The 23,990-nt window shown below is 38.4% G+C and overlaps 1 protein-coding gene across 1 annotated transcript in view; it reads right to left on the bottom strand.

Moving 5' to 3' along the window:
• SCFD2 (sec1 family domain containing 2) overlaps window positions 1-23,990 on the bottom strand; it is a 396,683-nt gene that overhangs the window by 304,697 nt on the left and 67,996 nt on the right. The window contains exon 4 of the mRNA XM_060148195.1: window positions 22,522-22,697. Coding sequence (XP_060004178.1) covers window positions 22,522-22,697 — 176 coding nt within the window. The remainder of the gene's footprint in view (window positions 1-22,521; window positions 22,698-23,990) is intronic.

Raw genomic sequence — 23,990 nt, 5'->3', positions numbered from 1 at the left:
CAGGCAGGATAAACCCAAGGAGAAACACGCCAAGCCACACAGTAATCAAACTGACAAAAATTAAGTACAAAGAAACATTATTGAAAGCCACAAGGGAAAAACTACACATAACGTACAAGGGAACTCTCATAAGGTTCACAGCTGAATACTCAGCAGAAATTCTATGAGCCAGAAGGAAGTGGCACAATACATTTAAAGTGATGAAAGGGAAGAACCTACAACTAAGACTACTCTACCTGGCAAGGACCTCATTCAGATTTGATGGAGAAATCAAAAGTTTTACAGACAAGCAAAAGCTAAGAGAATTCAGCACCATGAAACCAGCTCTACAACAAATGCTAAAAGAACTTCTCTAAGTGGGAAACACAAGAGAAGAAAAGGACCTACAAAAACAAACCCATAACAATTAAGAAAATGGTAACAGGAATACACATATCGATAATTACATTAAACGTGAATGGATTAAAACCTCCAACCAAAAGACACAGGCTCGCTGAATGGATACAAAAACAAGACCCATATATATGCTGTCTACAAGAGACCCACTTCAGACCTAGGGACACATACAGACTGAAAGTGAGGCGTTTGAAAAAGATATTCCATGAAAATGGAAATCAAAAGAAAGCTGGAGTAGCTACACTCATATCAGATAAAACGGACTTTAAAACAAAGAATGTTACAAGAGACAAGGAAGGACACTACTAAATGATCAAGGGATCAATCCAAGAAGATATAACAATAATAAAAATATATGCACCCAACATAGAAGCACCTCAATACATAAGGCAAATGCTAACAGCTATAAAAGAGGAAATCGACAGTAACACAATAATAGTGGGGGACATTAACACCTCACTTACACCAATGGACAGATCATCCAGACAGAAAATTAATAAGGAAACACAAGCTTTAAATGACACAACAGACCAGATAGATTTAATTGATATCTATAGGACATTCCATCTAAAAACAGCAGACTACAGCTTCTTCTCAAGTGCACACGGAACATTCTCCAGGATAGATCACATCAGGGTCACAAATCAAGCCTCGGTAAATTTAAGAAAATTGAAATCATATCAAGCATCTTTTCTGACCACAACACTATGAGATTAGAAATCAATTACAGGGAAAAAAATGTAAAAAACACAAAAACATGGAGGCTAAACAGTACATTACTAAATAACCAAGAGATCACAGAAGAAATCAGAGGAAATCAAAAAATACCTAGAGACAAATTACAACGAAAACATGACGACCCAAACCTATGGAATGCAGCAAAAGCTGTTCTAAGAGGGAAGTTTATAGCAGTACAAGCTTACCTCAAGAAACAAGAAACATCTCAAATAATCTAATCTCACACCTAAAGGAACTAGAGAAAGAAGAACAAACAAGACCCAAAGTTAGTAGAAGGAAAGAAATCATAAAGATCAGAGTAGAAATAAATGAAATAGAAACAAAGAAAACAATAGTAAAGGTCAGTAAAACTAAAAGCTGGTTCTTCGAGAAGAACAACAAAATTGATACACCTTTAGCCAGACTCATCAAGAAAAAGAGGGAGAGGACTCAAATCAATAAAACTAGAAATGAAAAAGGAGAAGTACAACAGACACAGCAGAAATACAAAGCATCCTAAGAGACTACTACAAGCAACTCTATGTCAATAAAATGGACAACCTGGAAGAAATGGACAAATTCTTAGAAAGGTATAACCTTCCAAGACCGAACCAGGAAGAAATCGAAAATATGAACTGACCAATCACAAGTAATGAAATTGAAACTGTGATTAAAAATCTTCCAACTAACAGAAGTCCAGGACCAGATGGCTTCACAGGTGAATTCTATCAAACATTTAGAGAAGAGCTAACACACATCCTTCTCAAACTCTTCCAAAAAAAACTTCAGAGGAACACTCCCAACTCATTCTATGAGGCCACCATAACCCTAATAGCAAAACCAGACAAAGATACTACAAAAAGAGAAAATTAAAGACCAATATCACTGATGAATACAGATTCAAAAATCCTCAACAAAATACTAGCAAACAGAATCCAACCACCCATTAACAGGATCATACACCATGATCAAGTGGGATTTACCCTAGGAATGCAAGGATTCTTCAATATATGCAAATCAATCAATGTGATACACCATATTAACGTCCGGAGCCTGTGTTCCGCAGCGGGAGAGGTCACAACAGTGAGAGGCCCATGTACCGCAAAAAAAAAAAATTTGAAGAACACAAACCATATGATCATCTCAATAGATGCAGAAAAAGCTTTTGACAAACTTCAACACCCAGTTATGATAAAAACTCTCCAGAAAGTGGGCATAGAGGGAACCTACCTCAACATAATAAAGGCCATATACAACAAACCCAAAGCAAACATCATTCTCAATGGTGAAAAACTGAAAGCATTTCCTCTAAGACCAGGAAAAAGACAAGAATGTCCACTCTCACCACTATTATTCAACATAGTTTTGGAAGTCACAGCTACAGCAATCAGAGAAGAAAACTAAATAAAAGGAATACAGATGGGAAAAGAAGAAGTAAAACTATCACTGTTTGCAGACGACATGATACTATACATAGAGAATCCTAAAGATGCCATCAGAAAACTACTAGAGCTAATCAATGAATGGGGTAAAGTTGCAGGATACAAAATTAATGCACAGAAATCCCTTGCATTCCTATACACTAACAACGAAAGATCAGAAAGAGAAATTAAGGAAACAATCCCATTCACCATTGCAACAAAAAGAATAAAATACCTAGGAATAAATCTACCTAAGCAGGTAAGAGACCTGTACTCAGAAAACTATAAGACACTAATGAAAGAAATCAAAGATGACACAAACAGATGGAGAGACATACTGTGTTCTTGGATTGGAAGAATCAATATTGTGAAAATGACTACACTACCCTAAGGAGTCTACAGATTCAATGCAATCCCTATCAAATTGCCAGTGGCATTTTTTACAGAACTAGAACAAAAAATCTTAAAGTTTGTATGGAGACACAAAAGACCCCGAATAGCCAAAGCAGTCTTGAGGGAAAAAAACGGAGCTGGAGGAATCAGACTCCCTGACTTCAGATTATATTACAAAGCTACAGTAATCAAGACAATATGGTACTGGCATAAAAACAGAAATACAGGGCTTCCCTGGTGGCGCAGTGGTTGAGAGTCCGCCTGCCAATGCAGGGGACACGGGTTCGTGTCCCGGTCCCGGAAGATCCCACATGCCGCAGAGCAGCTGGGCCCGTGAGCCATGGCCGCTGAGCCTGCGCGGCCGGAGCCTGTGCTCCGCAACGGGAGAGGCCACAACAGTGAAAGGCCCGCGTACAGCAAAAAAAAAAAAAAAAAAAAAAAAAAAACACACAAATATAGATCAATGGAACAGGATAGAAAGCCCAGAGATAAACCTACGCACCAATGGTCAACTAATCTATAACAAAGGAGGCAAGGATATACAATGGAGAAAAGACAGTCTCTTCAATAACTGGTGCTGGGAAAACTGGACAGCTACATGTAGAAGAATGAAATTAGAACACTCCCTAACACCATACACAAAAATAAACTCAAAATGGATTAAAGACCTAAAGGTAAGACCAGACACTATAAAACTCTTAGAGGAAAACATAGGAAGAACACTCTTTGACATAAATCACAGCAAGGTCTTTTTTGACCCATCTCCTAGAGTAATGGAAATAAGAAGAAAATAAACAAATGGGACCTAATGAAACTTCAAAGCTTTTGCACAGCAAAGGAAACCATAAACAAGACAAAAAGAAAACCTTCAGAATGGGAGAAAATATTTGCAAATGAATCAATGGACAAAGAATTAATTTCCAAAATATATAAATAGCTCATGCAGCTCAACATTAAAAATACAAACAACCGAATCAAACAATGGGCAGAAGACCTAAATAAACACTTCTCCAAAGAAGACATACAGATAGCCAAGAAGCACATGAAAAGCTGCTCAACACCACTAATCATTAGAGAAATGCAAATCAAAACTACAATGAGGTATCACCTCACACCAGTTAGAATGGGCATCATCAGAAAATCTACAAACAATAAATGCTGGAGAGGGTGTGGAGAAAAGGAACCCTCTTGCACTGTTGGTGGGAATGTAAATTGATACAGCCACTATGGAGAACAGGATGGAGGGTCCTTAAAAAACTAAAAATAGAATTACCATATGACCCAGCAATCCCACTACTAGGCATATACCCAGAGAAACTCATTATTCAAAAAGACACATGCAGCCCAGTGTCCATTGCAGCACTATTTACAATAGCCAGGTTTGAAGTAACCTAAATGCCCATCGACAGATGAATGGATAAAGAAGATGTGGTACATATATACAATGTAATATTACTCAGCCATAAAAAGGAACGAAACTGGGTAATTTGTAGAGACGTGGATGGATCTAGAGACTGCAATACAGAGTGAAGTAAGTCAGAAAGAGAAAAACAAATATCATATATTAACGCATATATGTGGAACCCAGAAAAATGGTACAGATGAACTGGTTTGCAGGGCAGAAATAGAGACACAGATGCAGAGAACGTATGGACACCAAGGGGGGAAACTGGTGGGGGGCATGGGGGTGGTGGTGTGACGAACTGGGAGATTGGGATTGACATATATACACTAATATGTATAAAATAGATAACTAATAAGAACCTCCAGTATAAAAAAATAAATAGGGCTTCCCTGGTGGCGCAGTGGTTGAGAGTCCGCCTGTCTATGCAGGAGACATGGGTTCGTGCCCCGGTCCGGGAAGATCCCACATGCCGCGGAGCGGGTAGGCCCGTGAGCCATGGCTGCTGAGCCTGCGCGTCCAGAGCCTGTGCTCCGCAACAGGAGAAGCCACAACAGTGAGAGGCCCACGTACCGCAAAAAAATAAATTAAATTAAATTCAGAAAAAAAAAAGAAATATCTCCATTTGGAGGTAATTTCACCCCTACAAAAGCAAAATACCTTTGCTTTTAAAATTTGATCTATCGGTGCTTTGTGACTGCCTGGAGGGGTGGGATAGGGAGGGTGGGAGGAGGAGACGCAAGAGGGAAGAGATATGGAAACATATGTATATGTATAACTGATTCACTTTGTTATAAAGCAGAAACTAACACACCATTGTAAAGCAATTATACCCCAATAAAGATGTTAAAAAAATTTTTTTGATCTATATTTTCCTTTTCTTTCTCTATTCTTTTGTCATGTTAAGCAGGAATACACTGAATTAGTCCTTTTCACAATGAATATATGCATTATTCATAAAGAGAATTTAAATCAGGTGGGTGCCGTTAGAAACTATTCTGGTCAGTTGAGTGCTGATGACTTATGCCTTGGTTATTGTATTTTATCATATTTAAATAGGCAGCTTTCTTCTTTTTCTTTTTTTTTTTTTAATTTTATTTATTTATTTTATTTTTGGCTGTGTTGGGTCTTCATTTCTGTGTGAGGGCTTTCTCTAGTTGCGGCAAGCGGGGGCCACTCTTCATCGCGGTGCACAGGCCTCTCACTGTCGTGGCCTCTCATGTTGCGGAGCACAAGCTCCAGACGCGCAGGCTCAATAGTTGTGGCTCACGGGCCCAGTTGCTCCGCAGCATGTGGGATCTTCCCAGACCAGGGCTCGAACCCGTGTCCCCTGCATTGGCAGGCAGATTCTCAACCACTGTGCCACCAAGGAAGCCCCAGCTTTCTTCTTAAGAGTTATATTTATGGGATTACTGGTAATGTATCTTTTTCTCTTTTTTTCTCATATAGACTACAATTATAAAAAAAAATTCTATAGGAGCAAAAGAAAAAAATCCACCAAACAAAAGTTACTTTAAAAAAAGTTAACTGAAAATGTTATATATATTAAAGTTCCATGTAATTATCTTCCTTCTACTCCCCAAATACCATGATGTACTCTACTTGTATAAATGTTATAATGTTTTAACATTTTATGTTTTTCTACCAATACTTTAAGTTTAAAGTTAAAAAATATGGGTATCAAGTATTTGACAAGATACAAGAAAAATTCTATATTTTTCAGTGAGAGTTAATAACCAGGAATACCAAACCCAAATTTTTCCAATTTCATTTCCTCATTTTTTTAAAAAGTATGAATCCAAAATGTTTCAAGGAAAGCAAACTTCAAACACTAAATATATCAAACAAAACAGCAACACAAAACAACTCACTTAAAAAAAAAAAAGACTCTATCAACTCTACATGGACTAAGTACAAAAAGGAATCTTTTGTCTGTTGTCAAACCACAATAGATTTTTTTTAAAAAAATCACATGACTGGATAATAACAGAAATATCTCCATGTGGCAGGGTGGTAACCTATCAATTTTTAACACATTTTGCCCCTAGGAATAGCGTTTTTGGCAATTGTTTTGCATATTTGTTACTTTTTTTTAGGAGCTCAAAATCAGGAAATTTAAAAAAAGTAAGAATAGTGTTCCTGCATACTGTGTTAGGGAAAATTCCTGTTAAAAACATACAGTACAACCAATATGTAATCACCCCGCTGTGGATTTTTTTCTGCATAGATATGAAATTACATCAATTACTCTAGAAGAAGTATTTCCATAATGTTTGTAAAGTGACCCTGCAACAGTATCCTGCAAGTTATAAGCTAGCACTGCCCCTACTCGCCTCCTAACACCGAGGAAAGAGGGTGTAGAGGACTGCCCCGTATAGTACTCCTCATGAAGGATGTCTGCTTTAGGATTTTCAGATCATTCGACATTCATCACAGCAAGGGCCAACACATTCTAGAGAAAAAGGGACAGACTGTTCAGCTTCCATTCAGTACTCTTCCACTTCTGCTTTCAGTCCCTCCCCTTAGAAGCAAAGATGGGAGCAAAGAGGGAGTACCAAGGCAAAGACATTCAGTCAAGGTGCTCAGGTAAACCAGGCGTGGCCAAATCCTCACGGTGTCCCTCGCCAGAAAGAAACTTGAGATCCTGAACAAATATTTCTCCTACTTTTGAGGACTGGCAGTGCTGCCTTCTCACCACACCAAAAAAAAAAAAAAAAAAACCCTCAATAAATAACTCATTCTAGGGACTTCCCTGGCGGTCCAATGGTTAAGAATTCACCTTCCAGTGCAGGGGGTGAGGGTTTGATCCCTGGTTGGGGAGCTAAGATCCCACATGCCTTGCAGCCAAAACAACCAAAACACAAAACAGAAGCAATATTGTAACAAATTCAATAATGTCTTTAAAAACAGTCCACATCTAAAAGAAATCTTAAAAAAAAATAATAATTCATTCTATGTAGCTCTTCGAGAGTGGTAAAAAATAGAAAATTTTTTAGATTTCTCCACACTCAGGCCCAAGCCTACTGTCTAGTCTCACGTGCTCACTAACGTTAAGCGAGCCTCTAGCACCCTCGGAATCTTAAGTCACAAGTGAAGCCGTGGGGTCCTCGAGATATTCAGCCGGCCTTAGGCATAGCCTTCCTTCAGAGAGAACTGCCATTCAGTTGCACCCAAGACATCCTGTGAATTGGCATAAGTAAGACTTGGTTTCTCCAAGACTAACTAACATTATAAACACATCAATTAGATGGTGTTATTGCCTTCCATTCTTAAAAACCCAGATATTTAAAAAAGGAAAAAAGAATCCCAGCAACCGTTGGGGTGGCCAGCATAGAACAAACAGCTAGAGGGAGTGGCTGGTATAGAAGATTCAGTCAGTGCAGGGAAGCACAAACCATTATTATTTCCCTTTTGGTCAAGCAAACCAGAATGGTTGTACCCTTCTTGTTTTTCACAAAACCAAGACCCACCCAGATGTGCCTTTGGCCACTGGCATGAGGTCTGGATTTGAAACTTTTTTGGTAGACCCACAAAACGCTAGAACCAAAATTGTTAGCCTTGAACTTACTTTGCTTGATTACTAGCTCTAGCTTCCAGCTGGAATAACACATGATATCATTGCTTCTAAGGCAAACCCAGTTTAAAAGCAATAGTTTACTTAGCCTATATATTTAAACTCTCACTTTCTAATCAGACATTTGGCAGAAATTCACGTAACTCCAAAACCTGGCAATGTGCCCTCCCTGGGCAAAGAAACAAGAAGTTCATGTGTGTTTTTATTCTATTTTCCATTTGTCTTTCTCTTTTATTTTTAAAAAACACAGTACCTTAATGTGATAGGAGAGAAAAACAACATTAAAATAAAATATTCTGCTGGAGAAAAGTGAAATCGAGATGCTATATCCTTATGGAGAAATGTGTAAGTTTCATAAGGTTTCAATAAAAGGCTTGCTGAGGAGCAAAACTCAAGATGAAATTCTAACCTGGAGGACAAATTTATAGATATATCAATAACAAGCAAATTAGTAGAAAACATTAAAATGACCTCAATATTCACAGAGAAAGTTGTCAGCTTAAGTGCATATAAATTGAAATCTACATTAATGGGTTATGTAGACCCTATTGTGTTTTGAAAACTTTTTTATCCTAAAGCCTGAGAACAAGCATAAGTGGAGTATGAGAAGAAAGTGGCCAACAGTCATTTGACGCCTTGCCCCAGGACAAATAGTCTAGCAATACACAGCAGTAAAGGGCATGGCTTCAGTATCAGACATGCGGGTTTTAACCAGACACATGTGGGTTTTAACCTGACACTTACCAGTGGTAGGACCATGGTAGGTCAAGTTCATAACTTGTCCAACCTCTGCTATACAGTCCTCAAGGCTAAATCAGCAGCTCAAGAAATTTATTTATAAAATACTATAAATGCAGTACTCAGGTACTCCGACCAGCCCAGGAAATCCTACTTGGTCCTGTATCCCCAAAATTAGCACAAATGGTACTAACGTACTGATATCTAATACACATTACAAAATAAACTATATGCACATCCAAGAAACCATATATGTTTTGGTTTTATAACTTCACTACCTGACAGGCAGCATGCATTCAAGAGATCATTATTATGTGGAATGGAACAGAATATTTTCTTCTGGAGAAGGCATTTTAAATTTTTCCCTCCACCATTTGGAAGTGACACCTCTCTTGGCAAGAAACTAGAGGGCAGAGGCTTCCCTAGAGGAGAGAGAAAGTGATGAAGAGATGATTTATATTTCTGAGGACTAGAAAAGTTTATTCTATCTACAGATGAGCCAGTGTCTCCCCAGGTGTTCTGAACTGTGGGGGAAAAAGGGGTAGAGTTAATACCTCAAAAGGGTATAATCACATGAGCCCCTGAAGAACCAACATATTAGGCTACTCAGATCTCTTTAATTCCAAATGTCCTTCATCTGGAACTTTTTCCCATAAATATCTGTGGAAAAATTTTTTAAACTCTAATAATTTAGTGTTGCATTAAAATAAGTTATATCTCCTACACTATTACCAAATATCCCAGAATCTAGTGATGTTTAAGAGTGCAAACATCAAGACAATCCATGATTTTGCTAACTTCCCCATGAGATCATAAATTATCAGGATTACAAGACTTACAGTACAAACTTCTGTGATGAAAACTGCAGTAAAAGATGGCCATGTTAATTGGAATGTTTGGCTGCTATCACAGAAGCTCAAAATTATAGTGACTTAAACAAAATAGGAATATATTTGTCACTCACATAAAGACCAGGTCAGTGGTCCAGCAAACCAACTATGGTTCTTCCATCCTTCCATTCAAATATCTTCAACACATAGCTTCCTCTCATAATTCAAGTCAGCTACTCCCATTCTTGCCATTCTGGCTGCAATTCAACACACAGAAAGGGGAAGAGGAAAGGCACATACCTCTCCTTTCAGTGCACAGCCTGAAGGTGGCCCACATCAGTCCTACTCATGTCTCACTCACCAGAACCTGGTCACATCGAGCTGCAAGGCTACCTGCGAAATCACTGTCCTTTTGGGTGACCATGTACTATGTAAAAAGGTGACACCAGGTGGTGAGAACATTAAGCCTCTGCCCTAAAGGCCATAAACAAGACATCCCCTTAGACTCACGTAAACCACTCAAATCTTTATCCATTTATTGCAAGCCAATCAATGGGAAGTAAACTCCATGTTTATAACAAACCTCTCAAATTCCCACAGGCAGGCAGTAAAGCCTGCTACTGTAAGTGTGAAAATGAAGATCCTGTATTCTGGGACGTACTCGAATACCTGAATCAGGTCAACAAGGTCCCCAGTTTCAACTGTCTTATAATCTAGCAGAGGGAGACAATGACTATGTAAACAAAATAACGTCAGAAAATGAAAAGCAAATATAAAACAAAGTGATGAGGAAAGCTATTCAGGGAAGGCTTCCCTGAGGAGATGGCATTTCAGTTTTGATCTGACCATCCATGAGAAGAACTGGAAAAGAACATTCTAATAAGAGGGATTAACAATTGTTAAAGCCCCAAGTTTCCCTATTTGTCAGAATCAAGTTGCTTTAGCTCTAGTTTTCTTTATTTAGGCCTGCTACACATGGGAGAGGAAGAAAGAACGTGTGTGTGTGTGTGTGTGTGTGTGTGTGTGTGTGTGTGTGTGTGTGTGTGTGTGTGTGTGTGTGTGTGTGTGTGTGTGTGTGTGTGTGTGTGTGTGTTCAACCTCAGGAAGGGGAGATCTATAACACTACTACTGGAATTATTAATACTTAACAGCTAGGAATAATGTGGAACACTCCAAAACCAGGAAGAAAGAGGCCCTAGGGCCATCGATAGAAAAAAGAAGATAAACAAAGCAAATGGTTAGAAAAGTTGAGAGACAAGTATAGCCTTTGTATTCAAAAATTAATTTTTTTCACTTGTTCTAAATAGTGCTTCTGGGTGTATATATTTCTTAAATAAAGTTAACTAATTTCAGGTATATTGTTCTAACTAAATTTTAGTTCCAAATCAAAAATCAGCAGTTGTAAATAAAATGCCTTATACATTTTTAATCAAAATGAGTTACATACAAAACAGGTAAAAAAAATAAGCAAATTTAATAATATTTGTACATTAGTATCATAAATTAGTATTATATTTTAAATATTACACAACTTATATTTCACTATAGGGACCCAAGTTAAGTCAACACATTCTTAAGCTACTGAGAATCCACTCGTAAAAATCTTAACCTAAGACTTAATAGCGCCAGCCTAAGAGATCATCCCCAAAGCATGTATTTCTTGGTCCTAGGGCAGTTTAGGGGAAATTTGTATTCACAGCATAGTCTAATAGTCACAAAATTGCCTAAAAGAAAGACCACCTTCTTAACTTACGAAAGGTGCTCCAGTGAGATGAATATCCCAAGTGACAAATCTTTTATCATACTCACGGCCGGTGAAGGCAATATGCCACTCAAATGCCACTATTTTAACACAATGGCAACAGAACAGTCAGGAAAATACTAAGTCAGACCCAAGATCTGGGGAAATTTTCATCCACTTCCTACTTTCAAAACCCCATTTCATTGACTGGAAGACACAACTGATTATAACACACACCATTATTTTATGTACCCTAGCAAGAGAAAAAAATACTGCACTTAGAGTGAGAAATGCCATTGATTCCAAGATGCACCCCAGTTTCAGAAATGTGAAAATGTGAAAAAATGGATATTTTAGAATCAATAAGAAGTGGTAGTATTCTTCAAGCCAAAGCTGCCCCTTTTCTTTTCAGAATGGAAAATGACTTTAACTATTTTCAGCTCAACCAAAAAGTTTTCTTCTGTATTAGGTTCATTCCTACCTGTCTTTGTATACAACTGTTTGATACAAATGTCCAAAGAGGCAACTGATAAATCCCCATTTAACCTGTTTCCAAAAATATTTAAGACATTTCATTCAAAACAAGCTGCTGCCAGCTTGCTATAAAGAATAAGATGGGTGGAGAAAGAACAGGCTGCCAACCAATGAGGGCAGATTCTGATTCTGAAAGCACTGAGCCCCACAGTGCTCTCCACACGCAGGGCCCCTCCCAAGAGGAGAAAAGACAGATTTCAGCTCATTCATTTGTCCCGAACTTGCCAACCGGATAAAACACCCCTCTCTGTAAGAGAGGAGGGAATAAAGGATCAGTGACAGACCAAGAGCATGCCTAGGAAAACCTCTCTTGGTGGAAATCGGTGGTGGGCTGGGGGATGTTCTCCTCTGATAAATGGCCTTTGCAGTAAATTTGATGTAATACTGTGAAAACCACTGTGACATAGTAAGAAACATATATTTGGTCTCTGTCCCCAGTTCCTGGCACATAGCTCCTAAAACCCTTGTATTTTCCTGAGCAACAGGGTTGCTAGGAGCATCTTTTGTTCTAATATTTTGTCTTGGACCCCGATTCCTGGTACACAGAACTCCTAAATCCCTTGGAATTTCCTGGATGATAGGAGCATCTTTTGTTCTAATGAGGTGATTCTTGGTGGGTTCCTGGGTAGCTCCTGGATAGGGGCTGGTCACCAGAAAGACCAAGCCAAGAATAGAAGCTTGGACTTTCAGATTCACCCACCCTGCCCCATCCTCCAGGAATGGGAGAAGGGCTAGAGACTGAGTTAATAATTAATCATGTCTACGAGATGAAGCCTCCATAAAAATCCCTAAAGTATAGAGTTTAGAGAGCTTTGGGGCTGGTAAACATACCCATGTGCTGGGAGGGTGGGACACCCCAACTCCATGGGAACAGAAGCTCCTGCTCTTAGGACACTTTCAGACCTCACCCGAGTTCTAATAAGCTGAAACTTAAATAAATGTTTCAGGAAGGGTAAGCTGGGACGAAGTGAGAGAGGGCATGGACATATATACACTACCAAATGTAAAATAGATAGCTAGTGGGAAGCAGCCGCATAGCACAGGGAGATCAGCTCGGTGCTCTGTGACCACCTAGAGGGGTGGGATAGGGAGGGTAGGAGGGAGAGAGACACAAGAGGGAGGGGATATGAGAATATATGTATATGTATAGCTGATTCACTTTCTTATACAGCAGAAATTAACACAACATTGTAAAGCAATGATACTCCAATAAAGATGTTAAAAAAATAAAAAATAAAGTGTTGAAAAATAAATAAATAAAAATATAAATGTTTCCCTGAGTTTTGTGAGCCATTATGGCAAATTATGGAACCCAAAGAGGGGGTCGTGGGAACCCTGATTGATAGCAGGTTGGTCAGAAGTATGAGAGGCCCAGACTTGCAACTGATGTCTAAAGTGGGGGGCAGTCTTGTGGGACTTAGCCCATAACCTGCAGGGTCTGTGCTAACTCCATTTAGTTACTCATAATTGAATTACAGGATACCCAGTGGGTGTGACACCCAGTAGTGGGTTGGAGGATTGCTTGGTGTGGGAAAAACCCCTACACATTTGGTGTCGGAAGTGTTAAGAGTAGAGCATAAAGAAACAAGAGATTTTCTTTTAACATGCTCCACAATTTTCCTTCTCAGCAAAAATCCTATGAAAAATCTCCGTAACTGTAAACAACACTCAGGTCTGACTTTAGGGATCACCTTGTTTTGCCTCTTCCCTCACTCTTCATCCAAATAATATCACCAGCACTTTTGCAAGTGACAAATCAGGACCTCCCAGGGTGTTGGTGAAGTCAGGAACGGACCTAAAATGAGCCATTACATTTCCAAGCCTAGCCGTCTGGCTTGGGACCTAATAGAAGCTCTAGAGGACTGAGAAGGTAAAACCCACCAATTTGCTATAGGACAAGCAGACATACTGTCATTTAGTTTCGTTAAACTTGATCTGTACAGAAGAGATGCTCTGAAGTTTAGTATCTCATAAAGAAAACTAATTCTACCTATTAAAAACTGCTTTGGCAACTGATAAAATGCTGTGCCGACTTTTCATTGCAAAGACAGATAACATTTAAAACTAAAGCAACATTTACCTAGAAAATCATGAGTGGCTCTATAAATCATTTATATTTTATTTAAACGTCATTTTCCAGACTTCCCTGGTGGCACAGTGGTTAAGAACCTGCCTGCCAATGCAGGGGACACGGGTTTGAGTTCTGGTCCAGGAAGATCCCACATGCCACGGAGTAACTAAGCCTGTGCAACACAACTACTGAGCCTACGCTCTACAGCCTGCGGGCCACAACTACTGAAGCCTGCGCGCTCTAGAACCTGTGTGCCGCAACTACTGAGCCCATGTGCTGCAACTACTGAAATCCGCATGGCTAGAGCCTGTGCTCTGCAACAAGCAAAGCCACCACAATGAGACGCCAGTGCACCGCAATGACAAGGAGCCCCTGCTCGCCACAACTAGAGAAAGCCTGCTCATAGCAACAAAGACCCAATGCAGCCAAAAAAAAATTTTTTTAATTTAAAAAGTCATTTTCCAAGTTGCATTTTTTAATTTAGAAATGTAAATTCTACCTAAAAAAAAACTGGAGATAGATACTACATATATATTTATAAAGTATGTTTTTTAGAAAGTATAAACACAGCTGCTTCCTCTACTGCATAGTTTGTTATCGTTTTATAACCACCAATAAATTATTGTCAATAAAATTTTTCTTTGAAACAATTAGCATAAAAACATCAGATATACAATGTAGAAACAATGAGATTTAAATCTGGATTTAAGAAAAATACTGTTAAACATCATCAAATAGTAAGTAAAAAAAGACAGTAACAGTTTTCTATGTAACAGTCTCATTCTTCCTCAGTAAATTTTAATTTAGAAAAACAAAATCTAGTTGAGAATATATTAAAACTATTACTTGCATAAAGTAAATTGGCATTTGCAATATTTTTGGCTCAGCTAAAAGAATAAATAATGACTACTATTTATTGAGCATTTACTAGATGTCAAGCACTGTACTTAGTGATATACATATGTAATCTCATCCAATCCTGACAATAACACTATGATGTAGGCACTTTATTCCCATTTAGATGAGGAAGCTAAATCAAACTTTCTTTTTTTTTATAGTAATAAAAAAAGAATTCTTCAAAGGCTACCACAAAATTAAGTAAATCTGTACTTTGATTAAAAGAAAAGCAGGGCTTCCCTGGTGGCGCAGTGGTTGAGAGTCTGCCTGCCGATGCAGGGGACACGGGTTCATGCCCCGGTTCTGGGAAGATCCCACATGCCGCGGAGCGGCTGGGCCCGTGAGCCATGGCCGCTGAGCCTGCGCGTCCGGAGCCTGTGCTCCGCAACAGGAGAGGCCACAACAGTGAGAGGCCCGCGTTCCAAAAAAAAAAAAAAAAAAAAAAGAAAAGCTACTTTTACAAGTGAATACATTCATTAATAGAATCATAGATGCAGCCACGTTCAGGTTCAACTTCGTTTCTACATTTTTTAACTTGAAATAGAAACAGAATTACTTGTTAATTAGCACATATGTGCTGAATGCCTAAAACACAGACTGTGATATTGGACCTTGATGAAAATGGAGAGAAAAAGGAATTGAGAAGATGCTTTATCCCTTTGGTTTTTAAAAACATTCACTGCAAATAATTATTAGATTTTTCCCAATAATAATCAAAAAAGTTTTTCTTTTGAGCACACAGTATTATCTTTCTGTCATATTCCAGGGCCTGAGTCAAACATGTCTTATGAATAGTACCCAGATCTCTTGCTGACTAGTCATTAAATCGCCAGAACCACTGAGCCAGGAGATGGCAGTGAATAGAAGGAATGCAGTAACCTCTGTTTAATTATACATTTCCAAGACCAATTTCTTTTTCTTTACCAAGGTTGTCTACAGGGTTACTTAGGCCATGAAGTCAACACTGAGGTTCAGTGATGGAGGCTGGGGAGAGAGTGGTGGAAATGAGTCTCCAAAGAAATACACAGCTCTCAGCGCTGGCTGAGATTTGCATTAGGTGGCTCTCAAGCCCATAGGAAAAATCTAGACATTGTCCTCACGCTCCAAATAAACTCAGATGCTCTACTTTCATACCGAAGTCTGTAAATAGGGCAACTCAGCATATATTATGACTCATTACAATAATGGATGAGTGTATACTAGATAAAATAAGCCTGTTCATAAACAAAGAGTAATTGCTATGGCTGGTGTATAAGTTCGCCTGTGCGAAAACACTAACTTATGAGGACCCAGAAATGACTGAGAACAGTGCTGGTCAGGGTAATGTGCAATTATGATAAAAGTGAGGTTTTAGCATTTTAAATGTTACTTCTTTTTCCCTGTCTTTTTATTCCTTCTCCACTTGCTGAGAGAAGCACACCAAGTACCGTGGTCACATCCGAGGCAGTCTAACATGGAAAAGGATTCCAAAAATTAATTATAAATATAAGATGCCACAGAATTAATACTGTGTCATGTTTCTTCAGAAATCTCTGGTGAGTTGAAGGATTATCATTCTTGGGAGAAAACTGCTGTGCCTTGTTTTGAAACACTCTTGTTAGATTTTGCTGCTAGAGATTCACCTTGCAGGGTGTCAGTGGTGGGCAGGGGTGAAGAGTTTGTCCTGGTGGCAGGGCAGGACGAGGGAGGGAGGTTGTAGCAGTGGCCTAGAGCAGGTTGCCAGAGCCCAAGGGAGTGCATGGCGGGAAGCAGGGGCATCCCAGTGCAGGGTGTCAGCATCGAAAGAGGGTGAGGAGGGCATCTTCGCATAGTGGGTGGCAGAGCTAAGCAGGGGTTGTTGGAACCCGAAGTGGCAGAAAAGAACCTCACAGAGGCTGGCGGCAGTGAAGACCCAGTACAGGGTTTCAGAACCTGAGCAAGATGAGGGGTGTGTCTAAATGGCGACCAAGGCCCCTGTGAGATGAGGAGGGAATCTCTGTGAGGGAGTGGGGTGGGCAGAGAAGGGAGGGGAATGAAGCAGCAGCCCTAAACAGGTTGTCAGAACCAAAGGAGGTGAGACAGGCATCCATGGGGAGGTTGGAGGACAGCAATCTCCCAAGATAGAGTGTCAGAGCCTGAGCAGGGAGGTGAGAACATGCAAACAGGGCAATGGCAATATTCTGGCATGGGATGTCTGAGCCTACAGAGGGAAGACGGCATCTGTGCCATGGGAGCAGCAGCGGGGCTTGGTGTGGGGTCCTGGAGCCTGAGAGGGGTGAGGAGGGCACCCACACAAGAGGTGGAAGCCAGGCAGCACAGCACTAGAGGTCAGAGCCTGAGTGAGGTGGGAAGGGCATTCATGTGGAGAGGTTTCAATAGGGGCACCTTTGTGTGAAGTAAAAGAGAACATCCTTGTGGGCCTGGCCATAGCCTGGAGCAGGAAGACAAGCCCAGGTGAGGTGAGGAAGGCACCTGTGAGAGGGGCAGCAGTGCTAATGGAGACTGGTTACCTACAGAAGGGATTTATAGATAAGGAAAGGGAGAAAACTAGAATGAACCCTGTGGTATTACATTAGAATTGTGACCTGGTTTTTAATAAGTAGATATAGATATAGGTGATATAGATAGATATAGTTACAGAAAAAATATAAGGAATAATTGATAAATCCACAATCATAGTGGGAAACTTGAAAACACTTCTGTCAGAAGCTAGTAAGTAAGGAGATAAAGAATTTTTTAAAAATGTATCTTGAATCATTTATATTTATTTGAATTATTTATATTATAATAATATATATTTTAATATATATTATATATGATTACTGTAAGCTAAGGGACATTTATGTAACACTACATAAAACAATTAGAGAATAATTTTTGAGTATATGTGGACCATTTAGAGAAATGAATCACATACAAAGGAAGTCACATAAATAAGGAGATTATATCATTCAAAACACATTCTCTGACCATAATCTAATAATCAAGTAAAAGTAAGTTTTTTTAAAAGACCTCATATAGGGCTTCCCTGGTGGCGCAGTGGTTGAGAGTCCGCCTGCCGATGCAGAGGACATGGGTTCGTGCCCCGCTCCGGGAAGATCCCACATGTTGCAGAGCGGCTGGGCCCGTGAGCCATGGCCACTGAGCCTGCGCATCCGGAGCGTATGCTCCGCAGTGGGAGAGGCCACAACAGTGAGAGGCCCGCGTAAAGCAAAAAAAAAAAAAAAAAAAAAAAAAGACCTCATATATTTATAAACTTAAAAAATATCATGCAATCTAAATAATAAATCAAAGGGAAAATCATAATAGAAATTGTGAAATATTTAGAACTGAATAACAACAAAGACAGTCAAACTTTTGGACTACGCTACAGCAGTATTTAGAGGGAAATTCATAATCTTAAATACATTATTTGAAAGTAGGAAGTTAAAAAAAGAACAACAGAGTAAAACCAAAGAATACAGAAGAAAGGAAATAAGATAAAAACAGAAATTAATGAAAAATAAAACAGAGCACAAATGAGTATATCAAAATAAAAAACTAAAGCTGATTCTTTAGAATGACTAATAAAATTCTGCTAATACGAACCAAAATCAAAAGGAGAGTTAATTTTGCAATAAAAATACCAGGTATTGAAAAAAGGAATTACAACTATATATTCAAAAGAGATTTAAAAATCTTAAGAGAATTCTATAAATAAATTTATGCCAATTTGAAAATATAGATGAATGGATTTAAACGAATATAAACTACCAAAATAATCTCAAGAAAAAACAGAGAATTAAATAGATCTATAAACACTTAAGTAATCAAATTGGAAGTACAAATCTAAGTCTAACAACAACACAGCAGGTCCACATGATTCTAAATTTAGGCATATTTCACTTTTAAGCAACTGAAAATTCCTTTCTTATACAAATAGCTCCAAAGAATACAAAAAATGAAACTCACTCTGATTTTACCTAACTACTGTAACCTTTGTTGCGAAACTGGACAACATCAGCACAATGAAGAAAAATTATAAGGTAATCTCACCTACAAGCATAAATGCAAATGCGTAAATAAAATATTAGTAAACTAAATCTAGCAGTGTGTGTGTGTGTGTGTGTGTGTGTGTGTGTGTGTGTGTGTGTGTGTGTAGGATCAAGTGAAACTTATCCCAGGAATGCAGTAATGATTATTTAAAAAACTATAAATACAATTCACCACATTAACAGATTATGGGAGAAAAACCATATATATATATATATATATTCATCTAAAAAATTTCAGAATCTGTATTAAGTGAAATTCAACACTCAGGCAGGATAAAAACAGCAATAACAACAACAACAATTCAGCAAAATACGATTAAGAAGGAACTTCCCTAGCCTGATTAAAAACAAAACAAAACATAATATTTAATGGTAAAATTTTAGAACATTGTGTTTAAAGTCAGGAATAAGATGAAAATGCCTATTTTCATTGCCTCTGTTGAGTAGGGTTGTAGTATGCCTGGTCAGTGCACTAAAAAAGAAAGTGGTATGAAGTGTGTAAAGGAAGTAACAAAACTGCCATTATTCACAGATAATATTATTGCCTGCAGAGGAAATACAGGACAACCAATGAATCACAGCAAGAAATAGGAAAACAAATATTAATAGAAAATGCAAGGTTGGACAAGTGATCACCAGTCAAAAGTCAAGCCAAGAGTATTCCAATACACTAGCAATGAGCAATTAGAAAATTCAATTTACAACTGGCATTAAAATCATTAAAATACCCATAAAAAATCTAGTCAGTTTCTTTTATAGAGAAAGGCATAAAACTGGACATGTTAATTTTAACACTGTGGTGTTAATTCTCTGATGGATAAACTGACCACTGAAACAGACTAGAAAGTGAGATACAAACCTATTTTTATATGAGATCTTAGGGTATCATGTATCATTGAGAAAAGGATGAATATCTTTTGGTTCCAAATAATAGAAAACCAACTAAAATGGCTTAAACAATGAGAAGAATCATCATCTCACAAAACAAGATATTCTGAGGTAAGACTCAAAGTCATCTTTAAGGATTTAGGTTCTGTTTATCTTTTTCAGGATCTCAGTGAGCTCCCTTCATGATTACAAAATACTCAAAGTGTCACAAACATATATCAATAAAAAGGAGCTTGTTTCTTCATTATGTATTTTTCTACAAGGGCAAAAGAAAATCTTTCTTAGAAGCACCTCCAGCAAACTTCGCTTTGCCTCTCTTAGGCTAGAACTGCTAAACCAATCATTAGGTGGGGAGATGAGAATATTAATATAGTCTGAGACCAATCAGGATTTGCCTGAATCATGTGGGAAAAGAGTGGACACTGGAACAAAACTGGTGTTCTGCCAACATGAGAAAGAGGGAAATGACTGTTAGGTAAGTAATCTACAGCACAATGGAATATTTCATAAATGGTGTGGGGAGAATAGGCTATCCATATGGAAGAAAAGAAAATGAGATCCCAATAATGTAAACAATGATAAATGCCAGGTGGATTAAAAATTCAAATGTCAGGGAGGGCGGGAGGGAAATGCACGAGGGAGGAGATATAGGGATATATGTATATGTATGGCTAATTCACTTTATTATAAAGCAGAAACTAACACACATTGTAAAGCAATTATACTCCAATAAAGATGTTAAATAAATAAATAAAAATTCAAATGTCAAAAACAAAAATTAATTTTTAGTGGAAAATACTGAACAATATATTTAGAAATTAGGGGTACAAAAAGATTTCTAATATAAAACATAAATAAGAATAAACTATAAAAGATAATATTCATTAACTAGAGTACATCAAATGCAAAAATTCTGTACAACAAAACATATAGGAATTAAATTTAAAAGCCAAACCACAGTCTGGGAGAAGTATTTGCATGACATAAAACAGTTTTTTTCTGTTACCTAAATAGATAAATAAGTATAAAAATGAGCAATTGGTAGAAGAGGAAAACTGAATAGCTAATAAATACTACAGAAGGTGCTCAGCCTCATCAGTAGCCAGAGAAATGCAAATTTATACAAAGATAGTATTGACCCATTATAAAAAAATGTTTAAATTTGATAATACTGAGTGCTGGACACTATACTGGGAAACAAACTGTCATCCAGTCCTAGCAGAAAAGTTAACTAGTTCAAAGTCTTTGATGATCAGTTTGGTGATATTTGGTAAACTCAACAATATGCATGGTCAACAAAATAACAATCCTCTCCAAGGTATATGCCCTAGAGACACTCTCTCACATGTGGACCAGAAGACAAGTTCCAGGATATTCATCTCATTCTTTCAAACCACACACACACACACACACACACACACACAAATATGGAACAGTCTAATTATACATCAATATGGATTCCATAAATTGAATATTTATACAATTAAATCTATACATGTCAATTTGGATTATCTTAAAACAGAATGCTGAGAGGGAAAAGCAGGTTGTTTAGGGATACTTATAATGTGGTATCACTTACATAAAAAGTAAAACCCATAGCATAATACTCTGTATTATTCATGGAAAAATAAATATTTAATAAACATATAGAAACAAGGAATCAAACTTGTGATTACCTCTGGGAAAGGAAAAAGGAGAATCAGAGCAGAAAAAGGGTATAGTATCAGAGATGCTTCAACTTTATGTCTAGTTTTATTTCTTTAATGAAAAATGATATAAAGAAAACTAGTAAATTACATTGAATCTATGTGTAAGGTACATAAATATTTGTCATATTATTTTATGTGTTTGAAATACTTTATAATTTTTTAAAATACATCTTCTTAAAAGTTTCCCATGAAAATATTTTATCAATAGTGAAAAGGTCCTACTCCACATACATCTCTCTTCGTGAAAATTACAAATGAGGACTTCCCTGGTGGTCCAGGGGTTACGACTCCACCCTCCCAATGCAGGGGGCCCCGGTTCGATCCCTGGTCAGGAAACTAGATCCCACATGCCGCAACTAAGATCCCGCATGCTGCAACTAAAAAAAGATCCCACACGCCACAACTAAAGATCCCGCATGTGGCAAGGAAGATCCCATGTGCCACAACTAAGTCCCAGAGCATCCAAATAAATAAATAAATAAATAAGCTAATACTTTTAAAAAAAAGAAAATTACAAATGGAGTTTGCCTCCCTTTCGGCTATTATAAGCATCATTTTAAGCCACATGCTATATGTTGTTTAAGGATTAGAAAGTAGTGTCAGAAGAAATGTAAACAGTCGCAATATTCTACAGGAAAAGTAGCAAGGATTAAATAAAGATGCCATGAAGATCAAGAAAGGCCCAAATGGCATAAAACTGAAAAGAGATCTTCAAAGTTTAGTCAAATACTCAAAAAACATTCTAAAGTATTGAATGAGAAGCCAAAGACGTTACTGTCAAAAAAAAAAAAAAAGTAGATACAGAAAAAAACTGCTACTTGAATTTTAAATTGGGGGCACTTAAGAAAATATGATATAGGGCATATGTCAACAATATGATTTATTACCAAGATTATAATAAATATCAAAGATTTTCCCTGGGGGGCTTCCCTGGTGGCGCAGTGGTTGAGAGTCCGCCTGCCGATGCAGGGGACGCGGGTTCGTGCCCCGGTCCGGGAAGATCCCACATGCCGCGGAGCGGCTGGGCCCGTGAGCCATGGCCGCTGAGCCTGCGCGTCCGGAGCCTGTGCTCCGCAATGGGAGAGGCCACAGCAGTGAGAGGCCCACGTACAGGAAAAAAAAAAAAAAAAAAAAAATTTTCCCTGGAATTAAAAACTTTAATTATTAATATCCCAAGAAGCTCCCAGAGCAACATACCTGGAGAAGGAGCCTTTCAAAAGCCAGAAAGTTGTCCCACTTGGCAGTCTGCGGGTGTTTCAGAGTTTGAACAGTGGCCAGCCCAAGCTGTAGGAGCCCACAGTGATTCCCTAGAGCTTTGAGGTTGTTCTTGAAGAGATGAATATACGACATGAGCTGTCCCGGAGTGACTCTCCCTGGAAAAACATACAATTTATCAGTGTACCCTCTTCTGGGAGTGGTAAAAATAATGAAGAGAATGCCATTAATACTACTACTGCAGGGCTTCCCTGGTGGCACAGTGGTTAAGAATCCACCTGGCAATGCAGGGGACACGGGTTCGATCCCTGGTCTGGGAAGATCCCACATGCCGCAGAGCAACTGAGCCCGTGCACCACAACTACCGAGCCTGTGCTCTAGAGCCCGCAAGCCACAACTACTGAAGCCCGCATGCCTAGAGCCCGTGTGCCGCAACAAGAGAAGCCACCACAATGAGAAGCCCGTGCACTGCAGCGAAGAGTAGCCCCCGCTCACCACAACTAGAGAAAGCTTGTGCGCAGCAACAAAGACCCAATGCAGCCAAAAATAAATAGATAAATAAATTAATTAAATTAAATAAAAAAATACTACTGCCTTACATCAGCACAAAACTTCAGAGTAAACTGCAAGCTTGCCTAAGCTATCGTGACTCTTAAAACAACATGGTGACAACAGCAAAGTTGAAACTATTAACTGCGTTTTGCAAGCAAGAAAACACATGTTATCTTGCCAAAGCCATATTGCTAGAATTCATTTCATAATTCTGAAATACCCCATAAATAAGTTATCAAATAAAGTCATATGCATAAATATTTCTTGAGCTCAACATGGAGTACCTCTCCAAGACAAATGATACAGCAATCTAAGAGGCAAAAAAGCAAGGTTTCTAATTGTGTGTGTATGTCTATAAAGGAGAAATCTGTTATGACTATAGCTAAAACTTTATCACTGATATCCGTGGGTTCATGACAATATTCATAAGCATAAAAGCTGGCTGTTTATGAAACAAAAATGTATGGAGAACTAGAGTGGCAAAAATCCTGGAAGATGAGATACCAGAAGAAATGGTTTGGTATGGGTGACACAGTACATTTACTACAATGGTCACCTCTATCTAGAACGAGACCCCCACTTCACAGAAGACTGGAGTACCAAAAACAAACAACAAACAAACAAAAACAAACAAAAAACCACCTGTTGAAGATTCACTCTTTCAGAGCTTCTAAGTCCAACTTTTGCCTATAACAGTCCTTCCATTTAGTCACTTCCCACTCTAATACGTCAAATTTCACTCCTGCCATTCATCAATGCTATGGACTGAACTCCTGAACACCACAGATTCTCCTCATTGGGCAAGAAGATGGCAATGGGGCCAAACATAGATGCAAGTCAAGTAATTCTTTCCTTTACATCTTACTTACACCCTGTTTGTGGTTTACTCTCTGATGCCT

This window comes from Lagenorhynchus albirostris, chromosome 4 (genome assembly GCF_949774975.1).
Source record: "Lagenorhynchus albirostris chromosome 4, mLagAlb1.1, whole genome shotgun sequence".
Classification (NCBI taxonomy): Eukaryota; Metazoa; Chordata; class Mammalia; order Artiodactyla; family Delphinidae; genus Lagenorhynchus; species Lagenorhynchus albirostris.
Note: the sequence above shows the minus strand (reverse complement) of the source record. Positions and strands in the feature narration are given on the sequence as shown.